General features: G+C 41.2%; 2 protein-coding genes across 17 annotated transcripts in view; both read right to left on the bottom strand.

Moving 5' to 3' along the window:
- Positions 1-9,594, bottom strand: part of C3H1orf198 (chromosome 3 C1orf198 homolog) — a 32,497-nt gene extending 22,903 nt beyond the window's left edge. Inside the window, exons 1-2 of one of the 2 annotated variants that reach the window (XM_005291240.5) lie at positions 9,016-9,594; positions 2,293-2,343 (exon numbers count right to left, since the gene is read on the bottom strand). In XM_005291240.5, the coding sequence (XP_005291297.2) occupies positions 2,293-2,343; positions 9,016-9,360 (396 nt within the window). In that variant the 5' untranslated portion in view covers positions 9,361-9,594. The remainder of the gene's footprint in view (positions 1-2,292; positions 2,344-9,015) is intronic. The other variant, XM_005291241.5, reaches the window with a different exon arrangement.
- A 6,729-nt stretch (positions 9,595-16,323) lies between these two features.
- Positions 16,324-21,034, bottom strand: part of TTC13 (tetratricopeptide repeat domain 13) — a 74,946-nt gene continuing 70,235 nt past the window's right edge. For 8 of the 15 annotated variants that reach the window (XR_006174005.2, XR_006174006.2, XR_010600163.1 and 5 more), the window contains 2 exons: positions 19,807-19,886; positions 16,324-17,025 (listed from right to left, as the gene is read on the bottom strand). Coding sequence is in view for 6 of the 15 variants with exons in the window: in XM_024106506.3 (XP_023962274.2) it covers positions 16,902-17,025; positions 19,807-19,886 (204 nt within the window). In the remaining 9 variants the exon portion in view is untranslated. Of the gene's footprint in view, positions 17,026-18,167; positions 18,317-19,806; positions 19,887-21,034 lie in introns of those variants that run through there. The other 7 variants (XR_006174003.2, XR_010600161.1, XM_042848329.2 and 4 more) reach the window with 5 other exon arrangements.

Raw genomic sequence — 21,034 nt, 5'->3', positions numbered from 1 at the left:
ATTTAGAAAAAAATTGATGGGGAGGGGGAGAGAGAGAGAACAAGTTTTTCTTGAAAATTTTCACAAAGAGTTTCCCCTGCTCTTTTTTTCTAAACCAACTCTGTTTGATAACAATTTAACCAAATCTCGATAAAACTCAAAAAACAGACAAGCAAAAACAGTTGAGGAGCTGCTGTTACAAAGTGAGGGGAAGTTTTGATTCAGTTCAGATTAATTTTTACAAAGCAACTTGTAGCCCAGTAATTATTTTACTTGTATTATCATAGTGCTTAGGACCCCTACTCATGGACCAGGTTCTAGGTGCTATATAAACACAAACCAAAAAGATGTAAGCTCTTTGGGGAAGAGACCAATCTACACAGTATTCTAACATTTTAACATGCTGCATATAAATGTGCGAGAAAGGACTACCCAGTGTGCCATCAGTCTGGTTAACTGAAGGAAACTAATATTCCTTAAAGTTTGGTAGATGACAACCTCTCCTCTCTTACTCCTCTCCAGTAAAAACAGGGATTTCCACTTCATTCTCAGATCTTCCTTTTGCCAGAGATAGAAGTTTCTTAAAGAAAAAGATGAAGGATGCCAACAGACAACACTGTAAACAGATACAGTAACTTAGATAAACACTTTATTTTAGTTACGTTGACACATTCACCCAGACTCACTAGTTTATTGTTGCCAACCTCCCAACATTTTAGTAGTTTCATCAGTGGATAATCGAAACTTTAATTCCTAGATATACAGGAACATTCAGGACAAAACAAAAAGTGTCAATTACTTTTAAACTGAGATTCTCTTCCCTAGATGTACTGTGCAACCATCAGGGTTTATTAATTATCTTGACTTTAAAACCAGACAAGCTACCACAAGATGTAAATTTTTTCAGGAAGTTGGTCATAGATATAAAGGATATACTAAGAGGTATCAAGATAGAGCCTACAAACATTATCTTATGAAACTGTAAATGTAACATAACTCCATGAAGACCACATTCACTCTTTATTTCTTTATGTCTGTGATTGTACCACCAAAAGTAAAGGCCAATGGCAGTACAATTTATTACTGATTATCAGTAAGGAGAAGAGTTCAGCATTCTTTGTAACACTGCTACTCTTTTCTTGACAGCCACACCCCAATTTATGCATAGTGTCCACCAACTAGGCCCATCCAAACTAAAGGCCTTTTCTGCATCAAACAACAAGTTAGTGGTTTCTTCCTAGAGTGGGCCGACTAGAGCAAGTTAATCTGAGGCAACTGTTCCTTGCCATCCCCGTTATAACTCCTGCAGTACTTAATCAATATTGCATTTTAAGCTTATGCATGATGTCTTCCATCTGGGTAGCTCCAGGGCCCCCAGCATTTGTGAAATGTGGACTCCCCTTGCAATCTACCAGCAGCCAGAGGACAGAAGTCTGAATCTGTGCCTAACTTTACTTTGTATCTCTTTCGTGTTTAAAAAAAAAAAGTCTGTGTGTTTGTACGGAAATTAAAAATAGCTTGCCATTAGAGTTCACCATCAGAAACTACAACTAAAACACCCTGACAAACATGATATTTCTGAATTGTGTCCTCACGCTGCAGTTACACAGAGAAGTTGGTCACTAGCTTTATTTTAGTATTGTGGGAACCACAGTGTAGCTAGTACTTTTGCCACAATTTTGACATCTTCAATAAGCAGAACAAATCCAATGGAGTGTAAGATACTTATCAATGCACTCCTTCTTTTTGGGAAGAAGGGAGACAACCTGGGCTTCATACAGAAGCAGCAAGTTCAAAAGGTTTCACTACAGCCTGGTGCACAGGACACCAGATGAAGTCTAAAACAGGCTTTATAAAATTAACTGGGGTTACCAATTACTTGCATGCTTCTCTCCTCACCCCAAACCACTTACATCCGCCATAGAAATATATTTTAAATGGGACCCGCCTCTTTACCTACGAGGTAGGTAATTCACAATTATTTAATCCTATTCTTTCTTTTCTTCACTAAACAGGGAAATTTGATTTTCTGTCCCGATTTGATTAGAAATTTTCTAAACTATGAAAATCTGGTTGCATAACAACAGTTTTACACTTACATTTGGAAGCTAAGTATTAGCTCATGAAGCATCTGATCCTGCTTCTATTTAAATCAATGAAAACATACTTAGTCTAATTTTTATTTATGCTATGGGTCACTTTACACTGCTCTCACAGTGTAAAGAGACCTTAATATATCAATTCTCAAATGGAGTAGGATCAATTCCAAGGGAAACTGACATTAAAATAATAATAAAAACGTAGCAAACTTACCTTGGTTTCCCAAGAGAAAGGGGCCGAGTGTTCATCTTGCCAAGTTATGTCCTGAAATGAAATTCAAGAATCTCTAAAAATCAAAAAAGCAGCCTTATTTAATAAAAATATCAAAGAGATGCGCTTAATTGCATAGTGAACTTGAAGTGTAACAAAATAGTAACAAAATTAACTTTGAACCAGCCAAAGAATGAGAGAGAGACAGACAGAGGTCACTGAGCGAATGAAAGCTCTCTTTTAGAATGTAAATTCTTAGGGGCAAGGACTGTCATTTATTATATTTTTGTACACTGCCCAGCAACATGGGGGTATTAATCTGGTCTAGGCCTCTACATGCCATTACTATACAAAGAAGAATATTAAAAATGTACCGTATGTCTGATCTTTACCAATTACGTTATTTGAGACACAATAGCCAAATATTTATATCTACCTGAACGGCTATCAGACTGAAATCAATATCCTATGCAGTGTAAGGAACCACATAATGTCAAAAGTTAAATGGCGATTATACTCTGAGAAATGAAACCAAAAACTGCAAGGGGGGGTTCCATAGTTAATTGCTACTTAGGAACTCCATTTTTAATTTGCTCAGTTTAGAAAGAAAAGTGTTTTTTTCAACTGTCAGTCCCGCAGACTCAACCTGGGGTCTGACAGTCAAACTAGGCTCTTTCTGGCTCACACTCCACCAACAATAACAAATATTTTCCACTTGGAAGTTAGTTATCAATTCTGATATTGATGCAGCAGAATCTGTCTTCCTTTCCTACAGTTGTGCTGGCTCTGCAGTGCAAACAGGAATGAATACACACACACACTTATATTTAAAGAAAGCTGAAATCACTCAAAAACACAAACACTCTCTAGAGTAACGTGCCATTTTTAAACAATTACTTTTCTGAGCATAACTCCACTTTAATAAAGTTGCTACCTGCATAATCTACATTTGTACATGCAATTGCTAGCATACCTGGCACAAACATGTACCACACACACCAAGACAGGAGGGGCAAAATGAGAAAGTATGCTTTTCCTATACCATAAACAAAATATTTTCAAAATTTGTTCATTCACTTTGATGTTTTGGAAAATAAACAATATTTACAAATAATGAATTAATGACAAATAAGGCTTATGTTGGGCATATGTGGTGCTAGCAACTGATTAGTCCTGTTTTATATTAAATACATTAAAGTGAATGGCTTTTGTCCTAGACAAATAATGCTCCTCACATTTTGTACTTTTTAAGTCTGGGAAACTCTCCTGTAAACACATGGCAGAGGCTTTTATGCTATAAACTCACCGCACTATGCTCTCCTCACAATCCCCTTTTTACCCCACCCTAGGCCAATATAATTTTGGCCAAGAGCCACAACCGAAGTTTAAAATGAAGAAAGCTTAGAAGCCAACTGACAAACTCAAAGCTCTGGGACAATCTCAGAACTGAAACTATTTTTCTGAAATATGTCCTCTGCCCCCAAGCTACTTACTATACTGGAAATACATCAGTTAAGTAACCTTGTCTTTCCTATATGGATCACTAAATTCTTGTATGTCCGTCACCCGTGAGGGAAAAGGAAAGGGGAATAAAATTATGCTCAGAATACTGGTTTAAAGAATACTAAAACAGAACAAAAGCTTTAAGGTTATTCATCATCAACATGAATTAGCATCGATCCACATTTGATCAGCTTGTGTTTTCAACAGGCAACAACAAATGGAGCTTTCTCCCAAAAAGAGGTAAATAGCCTTTTGTTCCTCCCACTAGATAACTGATGTAAGAGACAGATACTCTGGCTTGTGGAAATTCTCAGCCCAAGACGAAAAATTAAAAACAAACAAGAACTCAGTCACATAGTTTACTTCAGCAGCCAGCTGCAGAATATCAAACATAAAAGAGAAGCATGCATGTAAGTTGCTACATTCAGGCAGCTTGTTGCAAAATGGCATCAGATTTTCAAAATGGAAGACATACTAGTATCATTCTTCTGTGCTCCTTGTTCTCTGTACATGATATAAACATTGTTCAGAGCATCTGACAGCAACTGTCCAGTCACAAACCCACAACAAAAGGGCTCCTGTGCTGGTAACTGAATATCTTACTGTAGCAAAAATGAACAGCAACACTACATCTTTTATAAGTATTATTGAGAGGAAAGGGATGGAGTCGGGGGGACAGGGTTAACTCTAGTGAAAATCTGCAGTGCATTTTCAGGGCTCTTGATAACAGAAAACTATAGCAGTTCAACTTAAAAAGCTTTTAAAGCAGAAAATTTTGATTACAATAATTACTTGTAAGCAGGGGAAAGAAAAAAAAAGGATCAGGTGGTCCATTGCTTCACATCACCAAGCCAAAGACTGAAGGCTGATACCTGCAATATTTTCTGTTTTGTATCTATGGAAAAGTCAAACTTCCATGTTAAATGCTCATCATATCACCAAGCCAACTGGACATCTCAGCTGTTCCCCTTAACCCCAATTTAACATTTTCCAAGTTACATGATGATGATATATCTGAAACATACATTTGGTTATTACGAGTCCAATCCAGCAAGGTGCTCAGCTCCCAGGAGCTGTCCAACCCCTTTTAAAATCAGGCCTTAAGTGAGTCACATTTTTGTTTGCTTTTTTTTTTAAAGCTAAGTTTTCACCTAAAAAAATAATAAAAGGCCTGAAACAACTCCCATTGAAGTAAATGGAAAGACTCCACTAATGTCACAGGAGTTGGAGCAGGCCCTAAACATTTGGAGGAGCACAAGATGACCCTAGCAGAAATCAAGACATCCCCAAAGGATGGTAGTACCACCACACATTGCCATTCCTGAAAGCCAGCTCTCCTTTAAACTTGATCTAAATTCATTCCAAAATAACCAATGCAAGATGCATTATTTTTAATTCCAAATTACTCTCTCTTTGGTGATATATTGTACAATGTGAACTAGTTTAACATATGCTTCTATAGTGATTTCCATTTGAGGAGCACAAAGGTCTTATCCACGTTAAGGCTTCTGTGAAAATTCGAAGTGATTTGGAAATCTAACTCCACTTATAAGCTCTTTTGAAAATTCCAGGCTAATTAATTAAGCTTTACTTAATTCACTCTTAGAGGTATTATTTATTCCCATTTTACAGATGGATATACTGAACCACAGAGAATACAAGTGACATTCTCAGGGGAAGTCAATTATTTTTTGTTAAGGTCCAAATTTGTTAGTCAAGGTATAGTCAAGGTACACACAAGGTACACAGAGAAAAATAATTAAAAAAAAACAACAACAATGACACTGGTCATATAGAGCCACCATCCATTTGTAAAGGAAAAATGTTTCATTTGTTTTTATATGAGGCAGGAGCGAAAGGTAAGTAAAAGGAACTGGAATGATGAAGACCAGATTCTTCATACAAAATGCCTCCTTTTAAGGACAATTTGCTTTTTTAAACAAAAACCTACTGCAATATATTAGCCCTGTTTAGATAAAAAGTTTCCATAATTGGAGAAACACTTTTGCAGTTCAACTGAGATTTAATGCTAATGATTTAACTCTTGGGCAAGTTTCACAATGAATGTAAACAATTAAAATCTTTGAGGCCACCATAAATCTCTGAAGAATTCCTCACCTTTAGAATTGCACAATAGCTTTTTGCAGGATTACTATGAAAACAGCTAAAGAAATGTTGTGTTTCATTTAAAATTAAAACTTCAAATGAAGTGCTAGAGAGGAAAATTTCACTATCCTATTGTTTTCCTACAGACAAGGGATAGCTTGGGTAGATAGATAGAGATGCAGCCCTTGTACTAGAGCTTAAAGGGAGACAGTGAATTTAGAAGTGATAAGGATGGGGTTTGTTTTTTTCCAGTTACCTAGACAGCATCATTTTCACATAAGAACACAATTAAAAGCTTCTGCACCAAGACGAAATTATTGCACTAAATCTTCCTATCTACTGTGGAAGAAGCAGAACGGAATGCTGCACTTATTAAAACAATAGCCCTGTTTCATTTTTCTTAAGAATTCTTTAAAAGAGGCTTATTAGAAAAATTCTGCTATGCAAATTCACACTGTTCATTCCCTCTGCACTGCATGACAGTTTTCAAGCGTTCTCAGATGCATGCTAGTTGGCAAATGGAAGGGAAAAATCCCTTCATTTTGTGCCTGTTAGGGAGCGAGAGAGACGAAGAGAAGGAGAGGTGCCAGGTGTGGAGCATTTTAGGGATCTGTTGTGCTGTCAATGCAGAGTTGCAGTAGTACAGCTGAGCAAGTGGCAGGTCAAGAGAAAACATGAAAGCCCAGTAGGTGAGGCTTTCATGGACCTGGAAAGTTGAACTGCAACAGCAACAGACTGGCCCAAGCAGAACAAAGTGACTCTGTGGCAAGAGGAGAAGAAAGAGAAATTAGGGAGACATGGAAGATGTCCAGGACTCAAGTTTGGCACCAGAAAGGGAGGCTGGGAGAGAAAGCCAAGGAATGATGAGCCAGGAAAGGCCCCTAAGGCTTGGTAGTGCAGTTGAAAGACTGAAGTGGAACAGGAGCATGCCAGAAGAGAGCAGGACCTCTTTTTCAGGAAGATAGTTTATATAAACTTTGGCTGGAAAGTGAAAAAGGAAGTCAGTTGATGCATATGCTTTATAATCTAAATTTAACTCTCTATACCAAGTCATTTGATTAACTGTGTTTACCCTCAATTAAAGAATACACACGGGATAAGAACAGTACCATTCCTATTTGTTGCTTTTTTTGCCAAATGAGGGAACGAATATTTGCCAAACCTCAGAGGCATTTTGCCTGTCACTTTGTGAAGCGGGAAAAGATTTTGTCCATATGTTGCAACAGAACAACCCCTGGCACTTTCCTTGTGGCCCCAAAACAATTCAGAACAGCAAGCCCTCACAATCTCAAAACAGTGAAAATAAAACATGTAGGAATGAGGAAGGCTAAAATGCCCAAAATAAACAGTTTTCAATTTAGATACCATCTCCACCGCCCTCCAAAAACTGATGGTCTGTTTACTGATGAAGACTAAATGTTCAGGATTTCCATCAGCACGGTCTAAGAGTCAAGTTGACCCTATGTTTCTAGATCAAACTCCAGGTATGAAACGTGTATGCTGCTTAACCAGACATTTCCCTTACACAGGAGATGCAGAATGAGGGTCTTTTATAACACAGCCAGCTCTGAAACACTATGGTGATTATCAAAGTCTTCAAGCAGTGCTTACAAATCCTATGTATGGATATTAGTAGGGGGTTAACACAAGCCCTAGCCACTTCAAATTAAATTGGTGGTTACAAGTTCAGAAGCAGATTAATTTGTCATGTGACTAGAGAACCAGAAATATAATTTGACAGTAGTTTGTCTTAAGAATTTAAGTCAGGATAACAAATTATCTTGATGTTACCTTAAAGACTAACAGATTTATTTGGGCATACTTTCGTGGGTAAAAACCTCACTTCTTCAGATGCATCTGAAGAAGTGAGGTTTTTACCCAAGAAAGCTTATGCCCAAATAAATCTGTTAGTCTTTAAGGTGACACCAGACTCCTTGTTGTTTTTGTAGATTCAGACTAACACGGCTACCCCCTGATATATTGATGTTGTGCATTGTGTGTGTTTTCATAGCCCGAGACTTTTTTTAAAAATTGGATGGCTGTGGTTTTTTGCATTCATTTAAAAACTAAATAGAGTAGAACCTTGTATGCAAGGAGAGATAAAGAATGTAGTCAAGTAAAGGGGGGCTTCAGAGGTTTACACATATTTGTTTACAGGACTTTAATTTGAAAGGCACCTACTCCATACTCCGCTACCCAAGTACCTGTGATTCTCTCCAAACACATTTTAGTGTTAAAGGCAAGAACATCAAAAGCTTCAAAACCTATATTTTCAACTGTCTAACTTTCCACATCCTTGTTTTTTCCTGGCACTGTATTAGCTGTGGAAAAGACTGATCAAGACTTTTTTAAAGGGATCTAAAAAAAGGACCAGAACTTGGGAATAGTTTCAATACTGTACTTATGAGCAGAAAAAGGAAAAGATTTGATGCAATGTAAACATTGCCTCAATTCTACTTTTAGTGATTATTTCTCCACTACTGTTCAATTATTTTAAAATTAGTTTCTACAAAATCCTCTTTGTAATCCACACTACTTGCACAGATGAACTTTTCCACTGACCTTCTTATTTCTAGTTATTAATAACTGCAATCACATATTTTGTCAATCTATTCACAAATTTTCATTCATTCACACTATGACATTCCTCCATTCTGCATCTACACTAGGAAACTGGGATCCATAACTCACCACCAGCGCAACTCCGCTGATGGTAGCCATAGTGTTGACAAGGATCAGGCATTTGTCACAACTATGTTGGCTAACCCTATTCAGTGCATTGCTGCACATCACATTGCTGTGCCCTGGCTAGTTCCACAACTTCTACCATTGCTGCCACCAGCGGAGAATCACAGGTCTCCATTCTCTTAGAGCAGACAAGCCCCTCACTCTTCACCCCATACCCCCTACCCGCCCTTCTCTCCCCAGCCCCCCACCCCTCACTCTTCACCCCCATACCATCCACCCCGCCCTTCTCCCCCCAGGCCTCCGCCCCTCACTCTTCACCCCCATACCCCCCACCCGCCCTTCTCCCCCAAGCCCCCCGCCCCTCACGCTTCACCCCCATACTCCCCCCAGGTCTCCGCCCTAACCCTCTCCCCGGGCCGAAGCCGTTACCTCGTCCCCGAAGCGCACCACCTTCTGGCCGGTGGTGAGGCGCAGGCCGGGGTAGCAGGCGGGGGCAGCGGCGCGGGCGGCCCCGCGATGCGCCGCGTAGCGGGCCTGGACGTGCGGCTCCACCAAGCACTTGTCAATAATCTCATCCTGCTGGCGGGGCGGCAGCCGCTCCCAGTCGGGCCCGTAGCGCTCGCGGATCCGCTCCTTCTCCGCCATGATCTTCCGCGCCATCGGGCTCAGCGAGGAGAAGTAGCTGAAGCGTTTGCGCTCCCACTCGTCCAGCGGCCGGTTGCCGTTCAGCACCGCGGTGCGGGAGGCGGCGATCGCCGCAGCCATAGAGGCCATCGTGCCCCTGCCCAGCACACGCTGAGCCCCGAGAGACGCCGGGAAGAACCGCCTCCTCCGGCCCCAGCAGCGCCCTGCTCTTACTCAACACCCTTTGCTGCTCCCTGCGCACTCCCTCAGCCTTTTCCTCCTCCCGACACACTGCCTAGCCCCTCACTCCTCCCTACCCATTCCCTCGCTGTACACTCCCCTTCTCCTCCCTGCACATTCCCTATTCCCTCTTTATACACGCCCCCTTTCTCTCACTCCTCCTCTCTGTACACGCCCCATTTTCCTTTCTCCTCCCATCTGCTGCCCCAAGTCAAAGTGTTTTTTGTCGACATGACAAGCCCTGCAAAAATAAAATGTAGAAATCTCTGGTCTCATCTCTCTGGCAAAGCATGGTTGCATCAAGCCCTACCCCAGGGCTTCCCAGCCTGTTTGGGTGTTAGCCCCTATTCATCTTTGTCATCATTGGCCTTGTATTGGTTCAGTGGCATGTCTCTTTCCTTTCTTTTATGCAGTTTTCCACTCATAATTTGTTACTAGTAAGTTTGACCATTTCTGATAATCTGAGGAAATGTTTCTTGCACATCCTTTGTATTTTGGAGTATATGTTGTCTTTCTTTTTTTACTTCTCTGTCACACTGCCCCCCCCCCCCCCCTTAGAATTTACCCTGTGCTGTTTCTTTCCTCATATTTATGGTCTGCTTTTCTATTTGGTGGGACCTTATATTAGTTTTCCACATTTCATTTTGGAAGTGTGTTCAAGGCTAGGTGGCTAGCTAACTTCTTTTTTATCTCATCTACAATGACTTCTATAGTGTGGTTTTAGTCAGGCACTTCTGAGCATGTCTCATATGTACTGCTGGCTTGGTGATTTTCATGATTCTTTCTCTTTCAGTATTATTTTATTCAGTGCAAGAAACATATTGGAGGAAACCCAATGACTCATAGAGGAGGTGTCATCCTGAATCAGGTAGTCTTACTGCTAGTGCTTTTTCCACAGTAATTATTAATACCCAGTGCTTTCCAAAGGAGGTAATTACTGAGGGGGAAACTGAGGCATGGGGCAATTACTTGCCTAGGGTCACCCAGCAGGTCCGTGACAGAGCAAGAAATAGAATCCAATCTCCTGCCTCCTAATCAGTTTACCCGTCTCACTTTGTCCCCCCAACAGTAGAGAGATTTAGCAAGCTCTTACTAATTGAGTTATGCTGGGTGGAGTTGGTTACCCCAACATATTAAAACAGGCTCAGTAGTAGTGTTTGGATTTTTTTTTTTTAAGATAAGTGAAAGTTCAGTAGTTTGACCAACTGGGCAGTGTTAGAATAATTATATTTTCTTGCATAAATATATAGAAGTATTGGATAGTATTTCTATTATTGTGAAAGTACCCAGAGCAATGCATGATTGAATGATTTTTCTACAAACAAATACAATAAATAAAACTTTTGCTCTGGTTGGTAGAGTACAAGAGGAATGTTTCCAATAGCATAAAGGGTTAAAAGAAGTGCAGAAGGAGAATTGTTTCATTAAAAATTAAAGAGATACTAGCTGCCACGACAGAAACGCTCATCACTAGAGCTCTCTCTACTATAGGTACTGATTGCAAGGTAAACACATTAATTCTAATCAGTGTCCATATGGGTTCATGCATATGGTTGAAGATTACAGGCTGATGATTCTCTGATGTTGCAAGGGTTTGGGCGGTCATAGCCAAATGTACCAATCTCTGAGCTGAAAATAGTATTGCCACAAAACCCACTGTGTCTGGACTGATGGGGGAAAGGATGGAGGTTAATTTCTTACCATATAATAGGCTTCTTCCATTAGCCCAAACATTATGTTTGTTAAACTAGTTTGGAAGCATCTGACTAAAGCTCACTCTTCATTAATCAGCCTCTGTATATCACACCCAGAGAAGCAAGTTGACACACCACACCTGTCTATTCATTTTCAATTACTATAATTTTTCTTCTAGATGCCTTTATGTCCACCCTTTCTTCCAAAATAAAGTCAGAAGAGTGGAAGAAAGAATGGTAAATAAAAATATCAACAGCAGGGATTTGTTTGTGGAGGCAGCCAGGGAAATGTTCCTGCCCCCTCCCACCTCAAAAAACTTTTCCCTTTGATTTTATTATCATCATAGCACTTAGCAGCCCTAGTCAAGGACCAGGATCCCATTATGGTAGGCACCGTACAAACAGAATAAAAAGACAGACTAAGCACTTTGGGGGCAGGGACTAAGTAGCAGACAAGCAACAACTGATGGACACAGAAAGACGGCCCTGTGACTATAAGGAAATGTTAAGACAGTATTGGTCAGCCCACCAGCAACCAAGTTGTCAAGCTTTTTGTAAGCATTAAAACAGAGAAGGGTTTTAAAGAGGGATTTGAAGGATACTGAGGTGGTGAAAACTTAGCTTTAAAAAAAAAAAAAGCAAACAAAAATGTGACTCACTTAAGGCCTGATTTTATTACTCTCAGGCATGAGGGACAGCATAAGAGAAAGCACAAAGGTAACTTGCCAGCCAGCCTGCCCTAGTATATGTTTCCCCCTTCTGCCTAAATGATACAATCACAGGAAAACTTACAATCTGGAAGGAAAGATATCTTATGGCTATAATAAAGCCGGCCCAGAGATCTGAGCTCTACTCCTGACAGCTTCAAAGCTGCTGTACCTCAGTTTTTCCACCAGGCTAAAGGTAATTACTTTTATCATAGGGATATTCTATTTAATTTATTATTGTTTGAGGGGTCTGGAGCACATGACTTATGAGGAGAGGCTGAGGGAACTGGGATTGTTTAGTCTCCAGAAGAGAAGAATGAGGGGGGATTTGATAGCAGCCTTCAACTACCTGAAGGGGGGTTCCAAAGAGGATGGAGCTCGGCTATTCTCAGTGGTGGCAGATGACAGAACAAGGAGCAATGGTCTCAAGGTGCAGTGCGGGAGGTCCAGGTTGGATATCAGGAAAAACTATTTCACTAGGAGGGTGGTGAAACACTGGAATGCGTTACCTAGGGAGGTGGTGGAGTCTCCTTCCTTGGAGGTTTTTAAGGCCCGGCTTGACAAAGCCCTGGCTGGGATGATTTAGCTGGGAATTGGTCCTGCTTTGAGCAGGGGGTTGGACTAGATGACCTCTTGAGGTCCCTTCCAACTCTGATATTCTATGATTCTATGATCCTTAGATAGAAGGTCCAATAGAAATGGGTAGTACTTACTTATAGGAAGGGAGGTAAAAAAGAAGTCCAAACAGGAGAGTGAAAAAGATAAGACCTCTACACCACAATTTGGCATTAAATTACTGTAACAGCTCCCATCTCTCTTATGGGGAACATCACACTTATTTTAGGCTTTTAAACATACTCCCTTTTGATCATAAGACTTTGAAGAGAATGATCATTAGTACTAGTTAGAGCCAGACAGTGCAGGAAGGCTGTGTGCAAATATTCCCGTAATACAAGCTTTGCCAATGGGCCTAGGTCTGCACTTTAACTTCTGCTGCTGTTCTAGTCTCGCACGTCCCTCTCTGAAGCAAGTAATGCCAATCATCCCAAATGCTGTGACAATTTTGTGAGTTGGACAAATACTCCCTAGTAACTATACCATACACTGAATTTCCATGAAATATTTGTCCATTATTCTAGACTTCCTGGGGGATTCTAGAGTTTAGGATGCTGAAGTTCAGTACCCTAAAGTCACACTTATTGGTCCCAAAAATTGTTTTATAGAAATAAGCTCTCTCAAGTGAGCTCTGCTCTTTGAATATCCAACTCAGAAATGTTCCTGTTGCACATAGGCGGGAGTGGGTAGAGAGCATGGCTCTAGAGAAAACTTCCTGTATCCAGACCCCTGCTCATAACTGTCTGCTTTTCTGACCTTTGGGCAAGGTCTGTCCATTTCTGCAACATTGCAGGAGGAAAACCAAAAATAGTTGGGGAAGGGAGGTGAAAGGAATAGAATAATAGAATATCAGGGTTGGAAGGGACCTCAAGAGGTCATCTAGTCCAACCCCCTGCTCAAAGCAGGACCAATTCCCAACTAAAGCATCCCAGCCAGGGCTTTGTCAAGCCGGGCCTTAAAAACCTCCAAGGAAGGAGACTCCACCACTTCCCTATGTAACGCATTCCAGTGCTTCACCACCCTCCTAGTGAAATAGTGTTTCCTAATAGCCGTATACTTCCTGCTGAACCACTGTTACTGGTATAACTCTTGACTGGGGGAAGTCACAGCACTTTCCAGTCAAATGTGACTGACTATTCTTGCAGCCCTGGGTCTGCTTGCATATGAGGTCTTCAAGCACTGTCTGGATCTAGCCGCCCAACAGATATTAAACAGGTTGTCTGGTGAGTGCATGTATACCAATAATGTACCAAGATTCAATCATCTTTAAAATCTAATCCTATCTTAAATTATCTCTTCTCTCCAAAGAACCACTCTTGCTGCACTTGCAACTCCATTAGCATTAAGTGGGAGTTACAAATGCACAATGGAAAAAAAGTATTTGAACCTCACTTGCATTACACTGGGGGGTAGCTAATGTGGAACAAAGTATGATTTGTTTCAGTAATGTATGGGAGGAGTAAGAGATAAGTGGAAGGAGATGGATGTTTTCACTACCCTTCTCACATAACTTTGGTGTGCACTATGAACTATAATGTTCAAAGTGAACAGGGCTCCAACCACACCCATTTTTTGAGATTACATTGAGGTCTCTCCCCCCCAAAGAAATGGGCAAGAGATGCTTTTTATACAAGTGAAAGTTTATGTCTCCAGCTATCAAGTGATGTTCTTTTTTAAGGTGGCAATGATCCTAGTTAACTACTGAAATTGGGTTGTAAATCCACAAACATTTTAGTGTAGTGTAGTCTCTAGATCAATGGTTCTCAATCTTTCCAGACTACTGTATCCCTTTCAGGAATCAGATTTGTCTTGTGTACCCCAAGTTTCACCTCCTTTAAATACTACTTGCTTACAAAATCAGACATAAAAATACCAAAAAGTGTCAGCACACTATTACTGAAAAATTGCTTCCTTTCTCATTTTTACCATATAATTATAAAATACATCAATTGGAATATAAATATTGTACTTACATTTCAGTGTGCTATTTGAGCCTGTTTTTCACTTGTGAGCCTTGTCTGAAGCCCAAGCCCCACCTCCCAGAGCAGAAGCATGTAACGTAGCTTCACAGGGCCCCTTGTGGTATGGTGCCCCGGGCAATTGCCATGCTTGCCACCCCTAAACTCATCCCGTGACCCCCGAGTGTCACAACCCCCAGGTTGAGAAACACTGATCTAGATGAGTTGAATACCCCCTGAAAGACCTCTGGTACCCCCAGGAGTACACATACCCCTGGTTGAGAACCTCTGCTCTAGATCTGCTTGGGGAGCCCCATAAACTAAGTTTTGATTTCTCTTGTTTTCTGTTCTTTTCTATAGTGACTTTTTTAGAAAACTAAACTCTCCCATACACTATCTTTAGGATGTCAAATTAGGAAGCCCTCCTGTTCAGGTAACTTCAAACTTTGATGAAAGATTCTGTCACAGCCCCAGATCTAACCTACTGATTTGAGAGCAGTGTGACTGAATTTTAGGGACAGGGGAACACTGAGCTTATAATGGAAACTCACATGCAATCTTAAGTATGGAGTGATGGCAGTCACTCTGTAATACAGTCTACTGGTGACAGCACAGTATTGTTTTTTAATACTTAATTCCTCTTCAGGAAGGAATTTTTTAAAGTGCATTTTTTAAACTCCCCTCCCTACCCTAACTCCACTGCACCACCAATTCTATTCTCAGAGGCCCCTCCTTTCAGTGACAGACATGGGCATTCTCAGTTCTTTGCCACTTTCTTTAGGGGGACATTATTTATTCCTCATGTACATCCTCAAACATTCAAAAAGCCACCTCTTGTGGCAGTAGGGTGTTAGAGAGGGGAAGCTGTGTGTATCTTGAGTTGTTAGAGTTCATCAGGGAGCTGCAGCACTCACTGCCTGGAGGAGGAAGGGTTACATAAAGATGTGTAGCTATTTTCTTCTGGGCAGTGTCTGACAATCAGGGTGTTGGGGATTGCCTGCCCTCTGCTGCTAAATGATCTCTCTGCACCTGTCACATTCAAGCTCCAAACGGCTGCAGGTATGTCAATTTTACACCCTTTCCAAAGAAGTTGCTCCCTCAGTTCACACTCTCTCTGATTAGGGGACAGCCTTGCAGTTGCCCACATAACCCTGAGCTCTGGAAAATTCAGAGTACATAAAACAAAGAACATAGTTAATGGAGACTAGCAGAGGGAATACTGTGCCCACAAAGTGCTTGTGACAACAAAGAGTGAATTTTGTAAAGTGATATTGTAAAAAAAGACTTCTGAAAGTCATGATCCTAGAAACAGAAGTGTTTTTTTTCTTTTGTTTACTGTTTTTGAGGTGCAGGAGAACATTAAAGACCAAAACTAGCCCAGATTAAGTAACTGAGAAAATGGCCACATTGAGGAAATAAACCATCTAACCCACCCTAGTCTACTGGAGATTTTGTGGCTGAAGCCACCTACTCCACAAAAGCTGCCAAGATCACTCAGGAGACAGAATCTGCATAGGTTACATAGGTCCCCCTGATTCTGAAGATAAGCCACAATGTACTGGGACTCCCTGCAAATCATGGTGGTCACTTTTGTTGCTGCCTGAAAGAAAATCCACCTCTTTCTATGACATACAGTCTGTGGTGTCACCCTCACTGCCTGAGTTGAGCCTGGCCAGCCTGATGGGCTACCCTACTAGCTCTGAGTTTCTGCAGGATGTGTCCCTCCCTACCACCATCTGACAAACCAGCCTAAGCAGCATTCCAGGTGGCTCTCCCAGTACATTCACAATCTATTGGTGCCCTCCACATCAAGAAACCCAAGAGCAGCATGCCAGCCTCACTTGCAAGTAACAACGCCCACCAGTATAAGTCTGTCATTTGCTCACCAGAAAAGGCTCATTTTAATCATATCATTTGTTTATTTTTATTTCCAAAGTTTGTTTACCTGAAACCAATTTCTTTACAAGTGTTCCTGACATTATTTGTCAAACAGGTATTTGAAATACTTCTTCATAGGACAACATTATGTAAAGTGTGTATTTATGCATTACACACATAGTATGGTTCATAAAGTTTTCACAGTTAAATTTTTTGTTTTGAAGAACCTGAAGACATATGACTGAAAGACAGAGGAGATATGGGATTTTCAAAGTGCACTAAGGAAAACATTCTTTAAGAACAAAATCCATATCTGCAGCAGGTTCGAAATAGTTCCCATTCAATTATATCATATCACCCTTAGGATTGGTCACTGAAATAAATTTGCTATTAGGATAGCAGTGGCATTAAATTATGCATGGAAACATTCATCCAAAGATTTTCCCATTTGTTGAGAGCCCTAAGGTAAAGAAAATGGTTCAAACATTACATTTATCAAAAATTGTATAAAAAGTAACAAAGGACCCAGTTTCTTCATAATTTTTCCTTTTCAAAAATAATTTACAAAACACGAGGTCTTGGCCCTTTATTTGTATAAATTATACAGCAACTATAGTTTTTTTAAGACAACGAGAAGAATCTGCATTTAGCACCTCAGTCATTGTTCTTAATGTTGGAAAAGTCTCTGATACTGATGGGAGACTCTTGTAAGAAGGAGAAATACTGAAAAAGAGAACAAAATTAACAAACTGCGATAGAATTTTAAAATTTACTTCAAGGACAAAGTTTCAGTCTGTCCTGATTTAGAGCCCAATCTTGGTCAGGAGTTTGTTGCTAAAATCTTTTGCTCACCATGACTCACACCCCAGCAAGTAGCCTCAGCATGGAGAATGAGACAATCACTATATAAAGGAGCCTTCTGGGATGGCAATAATTAGGATGAAGTAAGATTTACTTCTCTAACAACCATTATTCATTTTGTAAAATAACCACTCCAAACTGCTAACCACAAATTGGGAGAAGTTGATTTCATTCAGATACATCATTTCAGTACTCTTCATAGTGAAGGTGGTGTCAACACTTGTTTTAATACTTTAATAATACATTAATGAAAACTGTGAGAGTAAAAATTGCAAAATGAACATTTACAGTTTGCACATCACGAGTATTAAGACAATAAAGTCAAAGTTTGTGTGGATTCAATTAAAAAAATGGTCTGCTTAATGTTGCATCAGTGGAGTATATTTAATGTGTTCCTTTCCTTCATATAAGGAAATTTAATTTGTTTGACTTACAAGTAAATTTATTATCTGAAAGTGCAGTTGGTATCAGATTCAAATTAATGTACCTGAATGTTTATGCTTTCCTTCATTTAAATAGAATATAGTTCTAGTGAAAGTTAGCAGACCGACAACCACAGATAATTAAGTTAAACTATCAACAGAAGAGGTACAGCACAGAGCAGCAGTGCAGGATCTCCTTAAGTTACCCCACAAAGTGCCTAAATCCTGACTTAGAGGGATCACCTTTAGGAATGTTCAGGAACCTATTTCAGTCTCCATCCCATTCAAAATTTTGCTTTTGTACTGAGAATGACCACAAAGAAGACAATTAGTGTCAAGTTTGTGAAGTGAGCACCCATTTACAAGGAATGAACGTGTGTACTCCATTGTAAATACATCTGGATACACACACACTAGAATATATTTATTTATGTAACAAAAGGGTAGTTTTAAAATACTAGATTTCATTCTGCACTAAAAACATTCACATTTTTAACCCCTTTTAATTTCTCCTCCATAAATGCTCTCAGAGGCCTGGTATTGCTGAGACCCTCCAGGAAATGAGCTAGATGCGGATCCCTCCAGCGCCATGTGAATTAGCCAAAGTAGGATGGATCAATAGTGACTCACTTTTCCCCCTGGTGCTACCAAACCCAAATCCTTATTCCTGTGTGCTTCAACACCTTGTACAGTAACTCCCTCTCGCTTAACGTTGTTTCGATCTTACGTCCCTGTTCAATTACAGAACATGCTCCATTTAAAGTCGTGCAATGCTTCGCTATAACATCGTTTGGCTGCCTGCTTTGTCCACAGCTGGCAGCCCCCCATCAGCTCCCCTATGCTCCCCCACCACCCACCCGCCGGCAGACCCCACGGATCAGTGCCTTCCCCCACCTCCTGCCCACGGCAATCAGCTGGCTTGCAGTGTTCAGGAGAGAGTGGGGAGGAGCGAGGACTTGGCGTGCAGGCTCCCCGCCCCCCCGCCTCCCGAATGCTGCAAACCAGCTGATTGCCATGGGCAGGAAGCAGGGGAGGGAGGGGGGAGGCTGTGTGCTGAGTCTTCGTTCCTTCCCTCTCCCTCCTGCCCCCTGAACGTCGCAAGCCAGCTGATTGCCAAGGGCAGGAGGGAGGGGGGAGGAGTGAGGACGCAGCGCGTCTCCCCTGTCCCTCCCCTGCCTCCTGTCCACGGCAATCAGCTGGCTTGTGGCGTTCAGAAGGCGGGGAAGGGAGGGGGAGCCTGCGTGCTGTGTCCTCGCTCCTCCCCTCTGCCTCCTGAATGCTGCAAGCCAGCTGATTGCCGTGGGCAGGAGGCAGGGGAGGGAGGAAGGAGGAGTGAGGACGCGGCGTGTGGAGTAAAGGGGGGGGGACTTGGGGGAAGGGGTGGAGTGGGCGGGCCTAGGGTTGAGCCCCCCCATCCCTGGTGCTTGCAGAGTGGGGGAAGCTACCGCTGCTGCTGCACAATGTACTTCTCCCAGCCTACAGCAACTTCAGCCTCCTTGCCTGCTTCATTGTCTCCAGTGCCAGTGGGCTGTGCCTGTGTGGGGTAAGGCGGGGGCATCTCCCAACTATAGTACTGTACTGTACGGCAAAAAGAAATTTCCCTGGAATCTAACCCCCCGCCCCCATTTACATTCATTCTTATGGGGAAATTGGATTTGCTTAACATCGTTTCACTTAAAGTTGCATTTTTCAGGAACATAACTACAAGGTTAAGTGAGGAGTTGCTGTACTACTCCTAGACTGCTGGGCAGGCCCATGACTTATTATTTAAGCTTAATATTGAAAGTCACTAATTTTACTATGCGCAGGTGCTATAGGGTATTTAGTTGGTGGCAATTTTTTTAAAAAAAATCTGTATTAAGTTACAGTTTAAACAATTTAACACAGACTGAATTCTAGTATCCTGCTGGGGACCAATGGTGAAATTCACCGCAGTACAGAGGGTCTATGCAAGGCTATATGTACCACATTAACCTGTAGCATAGGCATTAAGTGGATTTTCATTGGTACATATAGCCTTGTGCATGCCCTCTGCACTAGAGTGAATTTTATCATGACAGGCTGTCGTACAATAAACTGGCTCACAGGAAGCATGATCATCTTAACATTTATGGTTTACTAAGGACTATCACAGGTCATATTTGTTTTACATACACATATACATTTTGTTTAAGTCTGCATATAATAGTTTTGAATTTTTTTTCTTTGACAAAACGTTTACCTTTGGAGATTCATCCAGCTTCTGGCTATTTTGCTAAAAGCCTCAGAACCAGGTGCTGTCATGGCTTCAAAATCAACCAACTGAAACAAAACAGATCATCAACAAATAATTACAAAGGAGTAAGAAAATATGGCATTTTGAAAAATGCTAACTTATTGTTAGCACATCCATGGGAAGGCACAATGCTTTTCCTAATCTATTAAGAAAAACTAAACCCGTGGAATTAGATAAGTACCTGGGTTGTCACCGTTTTCATCCTTTTGCAGTGGAATCTAGCATATCTTATGTCTTAATCAGAATTAATGGACACTAGTGATTAAATGCCATAAAATTATAAAATCAAGGGTGGTTTTAAAACAATAGATTATATTCCCCATTAACAAATACAAATTGGAAGGCTGGATGTTTGTTCTGTAGTATTAGTTGATGGCCTACTGAAAAAATTCAGTAATGCCAGAAATCTGGGATAATATTGGGCTTTTCTAGCATTTTACATTAATCTAATTCTTCCCATTACATATTTCTGAACTCCAATTTAGCATTAGTAACAACTATGATTTAAGGGTGGGTTTTTTTTGTTTTTGTTTTGTAATTTTGACATGTATACTACTAAACACAGCCAAGATACCTGGGCAGCTTCACATCAATAAAGGCCAGTCAAAGTGCAATACCCTATTTCAGTGGTGGGCAACCTGTGGGCCACACGCAGCCCATCAGCGTAATCCGCTGGCAGGCCGCAAGACAGTTTGTTTACATTGACCATCCGCAGGCACGGCCACCCACAGCTCCCAGTGACCGCGGTTCTCCGTTCCTGGCCAATGGGAGCTGAAGGAAGTGGCGGCCAGCACGTCCCTGTGGCCCATGCCGCTTCCCGCAGCTCCCATTGGCCGGCAACGGCGAACCGCAGCCACTGGAAGCTGCGGGTGGCTGTGCCTGTGGACGGTCAATGTAAACAAACTGTCTCGCGGCCCACCAGCGGATTACCCGGATAGGTTGTGTGCGGCCCACGGGCCGCAGGTTGTCCACCACTGCCCTATTTCTTCTCATAAAGAAGAATAAAAAAACTAGTCAGAAAAATACATTTTGCACTCTGCCCTGAAGCTTACCAAATTCATGCTCTGATGGATTGCTGAAGAGAACAGATTAGTAATTGGCCCTCCACTGAGAAAGACTTGCTGCTGGATATGGAAAGTTCAAAATGCATTTCACTTTGAAGTGACTAGAAGTG

The sequence above is a fragment of the Chrysemys picta genome, chromosome 3, assembly GCF_011386835.1.
Source record: "Chrysemys picta bellii isolate R12L10 chromosome 3, ASM1138683v2, whole genome shotgun sequence".
In the NCBI taxonomy this organism is placed as follows: Eukaryota; Metazoa; Chordata; order Testudines; family Emydidae; genus Chrysemys; species Chrysemys picta.
This window is presented reverse-complemented; position numbering and strand designations above follow the sequence as displayed.